This window comes from Talpa europaea (genome assembly GCF_964194135.1).
Source record: "Talpa europaea genome assembly, chromosome: 2".
Classification (NCBI taxonomy): domain Eukaryota; kingdom Metazoa; phylum Chordata; class Mammalia; order Eulipotyphla; family Talpidae; genus Talpa; species Talpa europaea.
In genome coordinates, this window is record NC_140068.1 from 91,804,183 (window position 1) to 91,816,907 (window position 12,725).

The 12,725-nt window shown below is 52.4% G+C and overlaps 1 protein-coding gene across 1 annotated transcript in view; it reads left to right on the forward strand.

The window, feature by feature from the left end:
- KCNK5 (potassium two pore domain channel subfamily K member 5) overlaps positions 1-12,056 on the forward strand; it is a gene marked incomplete at its 3' end in the record, with an annotated part of 32,983 nt that extends 20,927 nt beyond the window's left edge. The window contains exons 2-5 of the mRNA XM_084227742.1: positions 7,459-7,570; positions 8,623-8,789; positions 9,027-9,195; positions 11,194-12,056. Of these exons, the coding sequence (XP_084083868.1) occupies positions 7,459-7,570; positions 8,623-8,789; positions 9,027-9,195; positions 11,194-12,056 (1,311 nt within the window). The remainder of the gene's footprint in view (positions 1-7,458; positions 7,571-8,622; positions 8,790-9,026; positions 9,196-11,193) is intronic.
- Between the last annotated feature and the right edge of the window lie 669 nt (positions 12,057-12,725).

The window sequence follows — 12,725 nt, forward strand, 5'->3', positions numbered from 1 at the left end:
GGGACTAAAGAGGAATGGATGTAGCAAGGCTCCTCTGCCATCCCGTAGAAGGGTCTGGAGGACAAGGGTCAGGGTGGGACGTGTGAGCGAGGAACAGGGCTCACTCCTGAGGTGGTCAGGAAGCTGAGCCCTGAGGATGAAAAAGTATTTTCCCAAATGTGCTATGGAGGTGCTGACCTGTGCCCAGAAGCCCTGGTTCTGAGCAGAGGCAAATGACTTGTAGAGAGGTGGGGGTGGGGGGGGGCAGTAGTCATGTTGCAGTGAAGGAAAGGGCCAGAGATCAAGGGTTCTTGGGAAATCTCACCAAGTGACTGAGCAGAACCTGGGTAACAGACCCCACGCTGACATCCAGCACGCCACATTTCCAACAATTCGTCTTTCTCTCTTCCATCTAAAAACATAAATATTCTGTGTAGGGATCGGAGCAAATCTGATGATGTAGATAAGCATAAGAGACATTAACCAAGTCCACTTTGTAATAGTTCAGGCCTGGACTTAGCTAGGGCTCTGACACCTTCAGTTCCACAGATACCCACTTGCTCCCCCAGGAGAGACTGGGCCCGGGCAAGCTGGGCCTGCAGCTGGCAGGTATCGGGGTGGCACCATTGGGCCCTTGCCAATACCTGCTCATAATATGCCTGTTCTCCAAACCACACCCTGGTCACCTGGGCTGAGATGAGGGGGTGGTGAGAATACCAAAAATTCTTTCTCCCTGCCCTCGCATCCTCCCTCCCTGGACAGGAAGATGAAAGGCCTGAGCTCAGTGCCCACACCTGTCACCCTCCACTGAATGAGCCAACGGTGCTTGATAAGCTGGTGCCCTGGACAGCTGCATACGAGGCCCAGGCATTGTGTTTCAGTAAACACCCAGGTGAGCCCAGTGGACAACCTGGACTGAACCACAGGCTCCATGACTGTGTCATGGCGATGGTCCCTGAGCCTCAGTTTCCTCATCTCAGAGCAATCTTCACACTCCCCAATTAAGGAAAGGTGAAGTTGAAATCGTGTGTGAGATGGATCATGAGATGAAGCGAGATAATTGAGGGCTCAGCTAATAGTCTTCATTCTCTAATTGGTTTTGGGAATGAGAGTTACAGGGACTAACTTCTTTCCAAGATACCTTGATCTGCCAACAGCCCCAAAAAGGATGGTCAGATGGAGAATTAGCTGAGCAGCTGACAACTAAGCAGAACTCACCAGGCCCTCTCCTCACTCCTCCTCAAATTGCTGCCTGGAGGTGGGGGGATCCTAATACCTAGGATCTGGGCCCCTCCCCCTCTGCCATGTATCTGTTCATAAGTTCGTGAGTTTTTAACACTTTGAAAACCATTGTTCTACATAAGGCCTAACTGCAAATATTTGCTCATAAAGTGTTGTGATAGGTTTACTAAAATCTCCCATCTGTCCTGTTCAGGACCCTGGCCCCCTTTAACTCCATTCTTGGCCCTCTGCCCTGGGGCTAGGGGAATTCTTTCAGACAAGTTGGACATACAGATAGATGTAGACATGCAGGGGAGTCCCATATGGAGTCTGGGGGTGGGAGATGGATGAGGGTATTGTAAAGCTGGGGGCAGCTGGGCGGGCAGTTGGCATTGCCTCTGCAGCCTGCCTGCCTTTCCTGGAATGTACGCGAAAATGGCCAGGGTAGCAGGAGCCTCGGTCACAAGGGTCTGGAGAGGTGGGCTTTCTGAGAGTAGTCTTGGAAATGCCTCTGTTCCCGCTGCCCTCTGATGCCTTTCACACACGCCCTCAGCCCCACATCCCGACTCTAGCTGTCTGGGAGACCCACCGAGCCTCAGTTCTCTGTGCTCCCCTTGGATTTTTTGGGTTCCCCTTGATTTGGAGAAGTCACCCTATGGCCCTAGGAAGCAGATTGATCAGACTAGGAAGGGACAGTTTTCTTTGTTAAAACAGGGAGATGTGGGAAGAGAAAGCTTAGGGATTATCTCTTCTTACCCAGGCCTGTCCTCAGTTAGAGGAAAGCAAACTCTTCACTCTGAGCCAAGCATTTCCCCCCTGGGTCTCAAGTCACCACAGGGCTGGTTTCCTGACACACATAGTCCTGACTGGTTGCAGATTCATTTATTCAATGCACACCACTGAAGTTCAAGGCAACTCTCATATTTTAGGGTAGGTATGATATTTGGCAGATGGGGAAGCTGAGGCTGATATGCTGTTATTTATCCAGAGACTCAGTGCTAGCAATTGAAAGGAAACCTTCCATCCCTACCCCCAGTTCACATTAGGGCAGTCCCACATTCCTGTGAGCCTCTTCCTGAGAGATAACAGGGTCTGTGTGTGAGAGATTCATCTAGATTTACTGCTAGCCTAAAGTGCAAAAGGGGTGGGCTTATAAGGATTCAGTGAGGAAAGTGCTGGGCTCACAGCAAATATTCCTGCCGGTTCTGTCCCCTGCTCTCAGCTCATCCATTCCCCCTGGGAGTTTCTGATGAGGATAGACCTCCCCTTCCTGTAGGAAGGACAATCCCTCCTGGCACAAAGGGACTCCCCCAGCTCAGCTGCCACCCCTCTTGGAAGAGAAAGCTTTGCCTGCCTCCCTCACCTCAGCCCTTCCCCAGCCCCATGTACCAGCAGGCTGGGTCAAGTGGAGACTTACGCCCTGGAGGGTCTTGCACAGCAGGAAGGAGCTCTGGTCTGTGTGGTGCTTAGGTGCCTTAGCTGCCACCCCGACAGACTGTCAGCCTACCTCAGTTTCCCTTACTCCACTCATGAAGGGAGAGGCCTCTCATGCATGCTAAAGGTGGGCTTCATATCCCAAGCCCTGGCTGTGTCCTCTCCAGACAAGATTCACCCTCTTGTCAGGTTGAATCTCCAGGAAGGGCAGGCCTAGACAGCTGCCAGTGCAGGGGGAACCGAGCAGCTGGGGGTGAGGAGCTGTCCGGAACCCCAGATTTTGTGGACAGTGCTACCCAGGAGGGTGGGGTCAGGACAGCTGATTGCCTGAAGCCAAGGCAAGGGCATGAAACTTCTAGCGGCAGGACTGGCTAGCAGCACTGAACTAGGGTTGGAGTGGATGGACTGGTTTTAGGGGACTGTTTTTTCAGCTGGTATGAAGGGGTGGAAGTATGCACGGCCTCCTTCCTGTGGCCTTTATGGGAAAAGGGGTGGGATACTAGCGATTAGGACCCAGACAGGCCAGGCTTCTCCTGGTTTCATTGCTTCAAGCATCTGACCCTCCGCTACTTAGTGTAACCTCTCTACGCCTTAAATCCTCATTTGCAAAATGGAAAAAATTATGGTATCTTCCCAGCAGGATTCTGTCCTCATTAAGTGAGTGAAAAGCATGCAGAGTGCTGAGCACAAGACTTGGTGCTCGGCAAACTCTCCATAAATCACGGCAGCTTTAGTACGAGGTGACAGAGGTGAGCGCTGTGTTCTGTCCTCAAAGGAGCTGCCTGGACTGCATGCAGGATCCCGCCCAGCACTCTCCAGGGCAATGTGGAAAATGAAAATATTGTCTTGTATGAATTTGGGAGCCAAGTTAAAGAATCCTGTGAGTGAACAGGGGCCACCTCCTCCAGCGAAGCTGTTTCCCTAACCCTGAGTACAGCCGGGTGTTAGCCTGGCTCCCACACGCCCCCCGCAGGGGTGGCCTCAGTCTTGGGTCAGCACCTCTGTTCTGGGAATTTTCTGCCTTGGCCCATACGACCCTGATCATAACCAGTGAGGTCTCCTCACCAGAGCCACAGCTATCCATGGTGGGAACAAGGAGCAGGCACCCCAAGTTCACATCTGAACCTCTGCTCCATGAGCCTAGCTTGCCTCACCTGTCAAGTGATGCCTGGCAAATTCACAGGGAGAGCCGTTAGATCGTATAGATGTCCTAGCGAGGGGTGTCTGACACACGGCAATACTCAAATCCTACATCTCTCCCCCAGCATGCAGGTGGGGCCAAGCTGTTCCCCAGGCCAGGTGCTTGGGACCCCAGAGAGGAGGCAATGGGCAGGAGCACTTGGGGGTGCTGGGGCAAGCAGAGGGGTGAAGCAAGGGCGGTGGGGTCTTGTAACCAGACAGTCCGGAAATAGCCCAGTCTGCCACTTACCAGCCCTCTGAACCTCCACCTCCTGACTCGGGCAGTGGCCATAACTGTGACCTCTGGGATTGTCATAAGTTAGTGGTACTTCCAGCCCCCCGTGGGGGAAGGCACTTCTGAATGCCCCCTTTGCTTGCCCCTTTTTGGGTGACCAAGGAGAGAACGTGGAGCTCACAGGAAAGCATGGGAGGCTGAGGTTGCCAACTATTACCAGGAGGGCACATCATTGGCAGGGTGAAAGGCAGGATGCCCGGCTATTCTACCTCTCAAAGCCCCCAACTTTAATGTCCTCTTTAGTTACCCTGTTTGGCCAGCTTTTTAGCACTTAATAAAAGGGTCCCCAAATCACAGATGGCCTTTGGTGATTCAGTGTTTCTTATGGGAGGGAGCAGTGTTGACAGAATGGGGGAGGCTGTCCCGTGATTTGCAGGGCATCTAGCCGATCTGGCCCTGCCCTTTGATGCCAGCAGCTCCCCCATCACCCACTAGAGCAGATGGGTGGAAAGACAGGGATTTGTCTGCTGTGTTCCCTGGAACGGTGCCTGGCATGTACAATGTCCCTCGCTCAGGTAGCATTTCCAAACACTTCCAGAAGGTGCTCCCATTCCCGACTTGAGATCTTGCACTTCAACAACATCCCAGATGAGTAGGGATCAGACCTTGGTCCAAACTTTTCATTATGGATTATGAGATAAATTGCTACCAGGGGGAACCCATTCTCAGGTGGTTCCTTATCCAAGAAAACAACCCTGTCCCCTCTTGGGCCTTGACCTGTTCTGTTAACAAACATATCATGTGAAGTTCAAGACCCAGAATGGAATTGGGTGCTTCCCCCACACGTGGCCTGACCCTCAGAGAACAATGGACTCATCACTTCCGGCCCTGAATAGATGAGGTGTTGACATGGCCTGAGATTGCATTTACTTTTCTTTTGGCAGCCTCGCCAGTGTTTATTGGTTCATAGACCACTGAAACCAAGGACTGTCCCTTCCATCCTTCCCACCCAAGTATCAGGCATAGGCATTTTAGACAGTCATATCTTTTTACTCTGTGTCCATTTTTCTGGTCTAGGTGATTTTGAGTCCTGAACTGCCATTGTGGTGTGCTAGCTCTCTCCCAGCCCATCCTTGTTTCCAGTTTTGCATCCTTTTCAGATTGGATGGCCAGCCATCTAATGATTAAAATATTGAAGAAGCAAGGCCTTTGGCATGATAATGGAGACTTCAGGCCTGCTTGATAATGATCAATATTTTTGGGGATTGTTTATCTGCCTTTAAGTGGACCCAAATTAATCCCAGCTCCACCCCACATTTCTCTGTCTTGTCTACATGAATATCTTTAAGCCCATCTGTGGAGCTGCCTTGTTGAAATCTAGATTTACTGCATTCCACCAAACTTCAAGGTTTTGGAGAGGGAGATGCACTTAGCTGAGCATGACTTGTGGTTGGTGAACCTGTGCTAGCTTCTAGTGCCCACCACTTCCTCCTGCATGTGCCAAACATTCTGCTGTCCCCAGTTAGACGTCTGGAAGTGTCCAGCTTTGCTTTCTGTGTTTCTTGAATGCGCTTTTTGTCTGCATGAGGATGGGGACAGCTTGTCCTGACATCTTTCCTATCCCTGAGATTCCCCGGAGGTGGCCAGGGGTGGCATTCCAGTGGCACCTTTCTCTGGTCAGTGGCGCAGTTCCCTCTGAAAGCTTCTTCAGGACTCTTCCTGTCTTGGGCTGCCCTCCCTGACCACTGCACTTTCCCCTCACTTGAATCCTTTATTCGAGACAGCAAAAGCTGAGACCAGAGGGAGTGGAGTGGGTCTGCTTTGTCTGCCATCTGTTTAACATCAACACACAGGCCCCGCTATTTCCTTTTTCTCCTGTTTCGAACAGATTTTTTAGTAAACCTTTTGGGTAGACCTTCACCATGGGTTTTGTTTTGTGTTTAGCTCTCCTCTTGGCTTGATTATCTCTAAATGTCCTGGTGATCCCACATGGCATTGACCTGGCCAGCTAGACAGCGGGCCTTCTGAAGGCAGGGCTGAAGGCAGCTGTCTGTCTGCCCACCGACGGCTGCTGAGATGCTTTGGAAATGTGGTGTGGTTTGATGGCCTGTCAGACGAGCATGTCATCATGGAAAATTCTTTATAGAGTCTGCAGATCCATTTACATGGGCCTGCTGCTGCCCCTGCAAACTGCACATTCTTTCGGAACAACCCACCCTTCCCTTTCCCAGCATACTTCAGACACGCGCGGGTGGGTTGCCATCGGGACTTTTCTGCCTCCTGCTACTTCCGCCCCTCATACCCACATTCTTCCGTGATTTTTGGCTTAGTTTCATAGGGCCTTTGGTTCCTAGTCCCAGGAGTAGAGTTCCACCCTTGGGTAGAACTGGAATCCCATACTTAATACAGATCCTGGTCCTCCGTGAACCCTCTTCTGGGGCTAGAGGCAGGATCTGGTTAGGTGGAAACTGGTTTTTGCAGTTTTGAGTTCCTGGACAGATAAGGTCTCTTGTTATCCCCACAATTCCCTCATGACCTCTCACCTGCTATGCATACCTGCTTGAAAGCTCTATGGGGACTAATGATGTGATTTTGACTCACCCCGATAATGTACACACCACCTTCTGATGATCTGATGATCTCTCCTGACCCAGACCTTGAAATTATTCAGCTCAGGGCAGAGAGAGAAAGGGATATAGAGAAAGGAAGGAATGAGGAATCATCTGTAATGGGAGACAATAGAGTCCCTGGATCTGGGAGGAGGCCAGCTGATATTTATGCTCCTGGAAGACAGATGTAGGGGGGATTGAGAGCTGGCCTTAGCAGGTATCCTGACAGTGGGGTGTGAATGGTGTATGGGGGGGGGCTCCCTCCTGAGCAGTACAGCACTTCTGTGGAGGGCTTGAAGTGGCATAGGGGTTCTCCGATGTGTCTGTATCACATCTGCCTTTGAGAGGCAAATGAGTCCAGTGTGGTGGTTCTAGAGTATGCTCCCTGGGCCAGAAGCCTCTGTTTCCTGGGAACTTGATAAAAATGTACCTTTTTCAGGCCCTTCCCCAGACCTGCTGAATCAGAAGCTCTTGGAGTGAGGCCCAACAGTCTGTGTTTAAGAAGCTTTCCAAGTGGTTTCTATTACGAGCTAGTAAGTTTAAAGAGCACAGTGACTCAGTCAGAGAATGAACTTTGAAGCCAGATTGCCTGGGTTTTTGTATCCTTACCAGCTATGTGACCTTGGGTAAATCACTTAACCTCTTTGATTGCAGAATGTTTTATCATCAATAAAATGTAGCTAAGTGCCACTTGTTAGTGTGATGGTTGAATGAGAATCTATAAGGAATTTAACAGTAAGTTCTGTCAATTACAAAGCATCTGTGAGTCTGGCCTCTGAATGTCATTGTCTTTCTTTTTAGGTAGTTTCTGATGCTGCAGGACAGGGCGTGGCCATCACAGGGAATCAGACCTTCAACAACTGGAACTGGCCCAATGCAATGATTTTTGCAGCCACAGTCATCACCACCATTGGTAAGTCTTCTAGGACCTTCCAGAAACCCACTTCCTTGCCTTATCTATATGGAACCTGAGAGGAGCCCAGCTGTGGTCACATGGCCTTATTGGGGGCAAAATCAGACCATTTGGAGTCTCTTCTTTTGGCAATTTCCTGGGGATTTAGCAGGACTTTGGTGACTGGCCATACCTGATAGACTGTCTTTGGGAGTCCAGACGTGGGCTCTTGGGACAGAAAAGACACAGCCTGACAGCCAGAGCATGTAGGAGGTTGAATAGGTTGCTGACTGTACAAACCCAGCTTCAGTTGCTCACCAAGCTGCCTGTCTACTCTGATTATCCACGGCGGCACGAGCCACTCCAGATGTCACTATCAACCCCATTCTGTGGGTTGACTGGGTTCAGCTGGGTTCTTCTTGAGTTCTCTGGTGGAGTGGTCCTCATGGTGGCTGTGGCCAGAGTCATCAGAAAGCCCAGCCCAAGATAATCTTTTTCTATCATGTTTGATCCATGAGGCTGACTGTTGGCTCAACCAGGTATGAAACAGATGCTTGGGTATCTCAGTGTGGTAGCTGGTTTCCTCAAGGAGACTCCCAAAAGATCAGAGGGAGAAACAGCAGGCCTCTTAGGCCCAGCCTACCCAGCATCACATCATTTAGCCTGTGGACAAACAAGTTGCTAAAGCCCAGATTCGAGGGGGCGGGGGAGATTTGGATGCCACCTTGACATCGTGAGCAGCAGATGCTTACATAAGAGGAGAAGGAATTAGGAGTGATTCTTAAGAATGAGCTAGAGGAAGGCCTGTTTATAGCTCCTCAGGGAGCTCCCAGTCTGATGGAGGAGACATACCCTTCCATCATAATTGTATGTAAATGATTATGATTATAATGTGATCAAGGAAATACTGTTACCTAAGAATTCATATTAGATCAGTTACTGATGTACTGTAGAGAATTGGTCTGTTCAAGCTGGAGGTGTGGGGAGGGTGGGATACAGGGAGAGACCACTCTGAGTCTGGGTCCATCAGCCAGCTGTGGCTCTGTCCTTGACCTCACTCCCTTACTCTTTAGGTTATGGCAACGTGGCCCCTAAGACCCCAGCTGGGCGCCTCTTCTGCATCTTCTACGGTCTCTTTGGGGTGCCTCTCTGTCTAACGTGGATCAGCGCCCTGGGAAAGTTCTTCGGGGGACGAGCCAAGAGGCTAGGCCAGTTCCTCACCGGGAGAGGCGTGAGCCTGGTATGTCTACAACCCTAGAAACTGGACAGAGGTGGGGGACCCTGGCATGTGATGGGAGGGTGGGAAGGATCCCAGAATTAGAGATACTAGGACAGATGACAAGATGGCAGTGACAGCCCTCCTTGGTGGTATGCTGCCCAGCTGGCCTGCACCTGGGCTACCTCCCTGGGTCCTCCTATGGGTTTCCCCCATCTCCACCAATGTCTGATTTGGTTTCCCCATCCATCACTCTTTCAGCGGAAGGCACAGATCACATGCACAGCCATCTTCATCCTGTGGGGCGTCCTGGTCCACCTGGTGATCCCACCCTTCGTGTTCATGGTGACCGAGGAGTGGAACTACATCGAGGGCCTCTACTACTCCTTCATCACCATCTCCACCATTGGCTTTGGTGACTTTGTGGCCGGTGAGTCCTGCCTGCAGCCCCACCTTCTCTTTCTCTGCCTTTCCTCCAGTTTCGCTTCAGCTGGCCTGCATGAGGCGGGGCAAAAGGCATCCATGCCCTGGACACTGCCCCTCTACTGCCCCCTGTCAGTTACAAGAGCAGATGAAGGCCCGAGGTAATTGCTGGAGACTTGTATTTCCCTTTCTTGGGATGCACTCCTTCGCCCCCTTTCGTGTCTTCAGTATTGGGTTTTCCCTCACCTCCCTCTTCTCCCCTGTCTCCGAAGCTAATAGTCACTGGCAGCTGGGTTAGGGGCTTCCACCTGCAGGGGTTGTACCCTGCCCCAGCCATGGCTACCAGGGTCCTCATTACATGGTCTGAGGGCGCTGCCCTAGAGGCTTGGCTCAGAGGCCCCGAACTCTGCTCTTACCACAGTCAGCCAAAAGACAAGGGAGGCCTTCTTTCACACTGCCCTGCCTCCTTGTGCTGGACACACCTTCCACTCATCTCCATAATCCACACTGGCGTTAAGTTTCTTTGGTCCCTTTGTCCATCCCCAGGCACTCGTGTATTTGGGGCTGTGGCCTGCACGACATCTTGGTTCTTAATCTTCTTGACACCCCATTTGGCTGCCTTGAACCTGGTGTTTGTTCCCTCCTTGCCTGCTGCACTGCCCAGTTGACCTCTGTCTCTGCTCCAGGGGCCTCTGGTCTCCCCCCTGCCTTTTCCCAATAGGCAGGAGTATAGGTCACTACACTTTTGCCCCATTGTTGGTTGACATGCCAAATACTGGGATGGGCCAGCTGAGTGGGTCGTAGCAACAGGAAAGACAGGCCTGAACACTCCACTGACCCTGGCAGCTCTGGGCCTGCTGTATTGGGAGATAAGTTAGAGTAGGGGCACAGCCTGCCACTGTTGGGAGACCCTGAGCAGCCTAAGGAGAAGGCTTTATACAGCAATGAATGTCATGGTACTTTCTGAGCTCCACTAGACATTGACCCTCTGCCTCGGGGGGTAAAATTGGTTTTGGAAAACAAAAACTAATAGCCCCTACCTCACAGGGTAGTCAAATGAGTGTTGAGGATAAGGTGTTGCCGTTTTATGCCCACTTTTGACCGTGAGCCTGGAGAAGATTGGCAGCATCTCCTGTCTCGGGGGTGAGACTCAGCCCCTGCCTGCAGAGAACACTGATCTGATGGGGGAGGTATAGTCTTTACCTGGAAAGAGTGCACCTCTGGGAGGAAGCCCCCTTCAGTCTCTTTTCTGAGTTACTCCCAGGTTAGAGGGTAGACTGGATATATAGAATATAGTTGCCCGGGAGGATCAAGTTACCAAGAAATCTCCACTAATTGGAGGAGTAGGAGAGTACTCAGAGCTGGGGAGTGGCTGGGGAGGGGCCTGGAGTAGGCTGAGGCTCCAAGGCCACCCAAAGAGCCAGACTGAGGGGGAGCAGAAAGAAGGTCAGAGGTAGGTGAGCCTCTCTGGAGAATAGAGGCAGCTCGCTATTCTTCTTGGCAGGATCACGGCCCACAAGCATCTCAGGCCAGCCATGGCCTCATTCACATTAAAAGCAATGAGTCCATCCCCAGCAATAAGGATCTCCTGATCCTGTTAAGTACAAGATAAACACTATAGAGTGCACCAGGGAGCATGGTGTACTGGAAGGAATAGGTGAAGAGCAAATGTTGTTGAACTACTGCTTGACCTAAGAGTTGGTTCTGTTTCCAGCTCCCCCTCCTTGAACTTCCCTCACCCTAAGGGACTACACTCCTGACCTGACATTTAAGGAGACTGAGGCTCAGAAGCAGGTTGGGTACCAGGGTAGGGACATGAGTGACTGGGCCAAGGTGCTTAGGGGTGGATGACCGTCCAGGTTCCAGAACCACCTTTCCTTCGCGGTGTCTTCCCTTCTGTGTTCAGGTGCCATGCCCACTCTCAGACAGCACTGCTTTGGCTTTGGGTGTTGCCGGGTGCCTACTGACCTTTCCTGACCCCCTGGGCTTCCTGTCCTGTCCTCAGGTGTGAACCCCGGCGCCAACTACCATGCCTTGTACCGCTACTTTGTGGAGCTCTGGATCTACCTGGGGCTGGCCTGGCTGTCCCTCTTTGTCAACTGGAAGGTGAGCATGTTTGTGGAGGTCCACAAGGCCATCAAGAAGCGGCGGCGGCGGCGCAAGGAGTCCTTCGAGAGTTCTCCCCACTCCAGGAAGGCCCTGCAGATGGGGACCCCAACATCCAAGGACATCAACATCCTCAGCTTTCTGTCCAAAAAAGAGGAGACCTACAATGACCTCATCAAGCAGATTGGGAAGAAGGCAATGAAGACAAGCGTGGGTGGGGAGAGTGTCCCAGGACTGGGATTGGGACCTCAAGGGGGCGGGCTGCCAGGCATCCCCCCCTCCCTGGCCCCACTGGTAGAATACTCCAATAGCCGGGTGCCCAGCTTGGAAGAGGTGTCTCAGACACTAAGGAACAAGGGTCATGTGTCACGGCCCCTCAGTGAGGAGGCCAGCACAAAGCCCCCTGAGGATGGATCCGCCAGTCCCGAGGAGGGCACTAACCAGCTGGACCGCATCAGCGAGGAGGGCGAGCCATGGGACGCCCAGGACTACCACCCGCTCATCTCCCAGGACACCAGCATCACCTTTGTGAGCGAGGAGACCGGCCTCTTGGACGAGGACACCTCCAAGTCCTCGCTGGAGGACAACCTGGCCGGGGAGGAGAGGCCTCAGGAGGAGACCGAGACCGAAGCCCCCCTGAACCTGGGGGAGATCCCCTCATCCGACGAGTCCACCTTCACCAGCACTGAGTCTGAGCTCTCTGTGCCTTACGAGCAGCTTATGAACGAGTACAATAAGACAAACAGCCCCAAAGGCACATGAGTGGGGGCCGGCTCCCCGCCCCACCTCTAATGGCTGCTGTTCCCCTCATCCTGGAGTGCCCTACCATGGCCCTGGGGAAGAGGGGTGGCCCTAGACCTGGGAGTGGGGGGCCAGGAGCCTGCCTCACCTTCCATCCCTTCCAACTAGATGCTACCGGTCAAACACTGCACACCCAGGACAGGGCCTCTGTTCTCCATTGGGACGGGCATCCCGGCAGTGGAGGCATCTGTCCTGAGTACGGTTGGTATAGCTGACGGTTCAGAGATATGGGCTGGCAGACTAATCCTCCAGGAGCCCTGCACCTGTGTGGGTCTTCGGCCCATCATCTGGTTGAGAATGTCACACGGTTGCCTAGGCCAGAGCTTTGGCCCTTTGAGGTCACCAGTATTAAGGAGTTCTGGAAGTGAGCTAGGTGTTTGGGGGAGAGGAAGGAGTGTGTGAGACGTGGTCCTGCCTTTGCAGGAGACACAGTTGTGGTGTGGGGGGCCTGGCACTTGGCACCCAGCAGTAGCAGCCCCATCCCACCCCCCTCCCTGCCTATCCAGCCCCTACTGTGGATCTCAGTAAGGGTGAGATCCCCTGGGGGAAGGGAATACAGAGATAACGGGCCAGTGGGCGCTGAAACACTCCTGGTACATAGGATCAGAACCTGTCCAAGTGTGGCCTGGG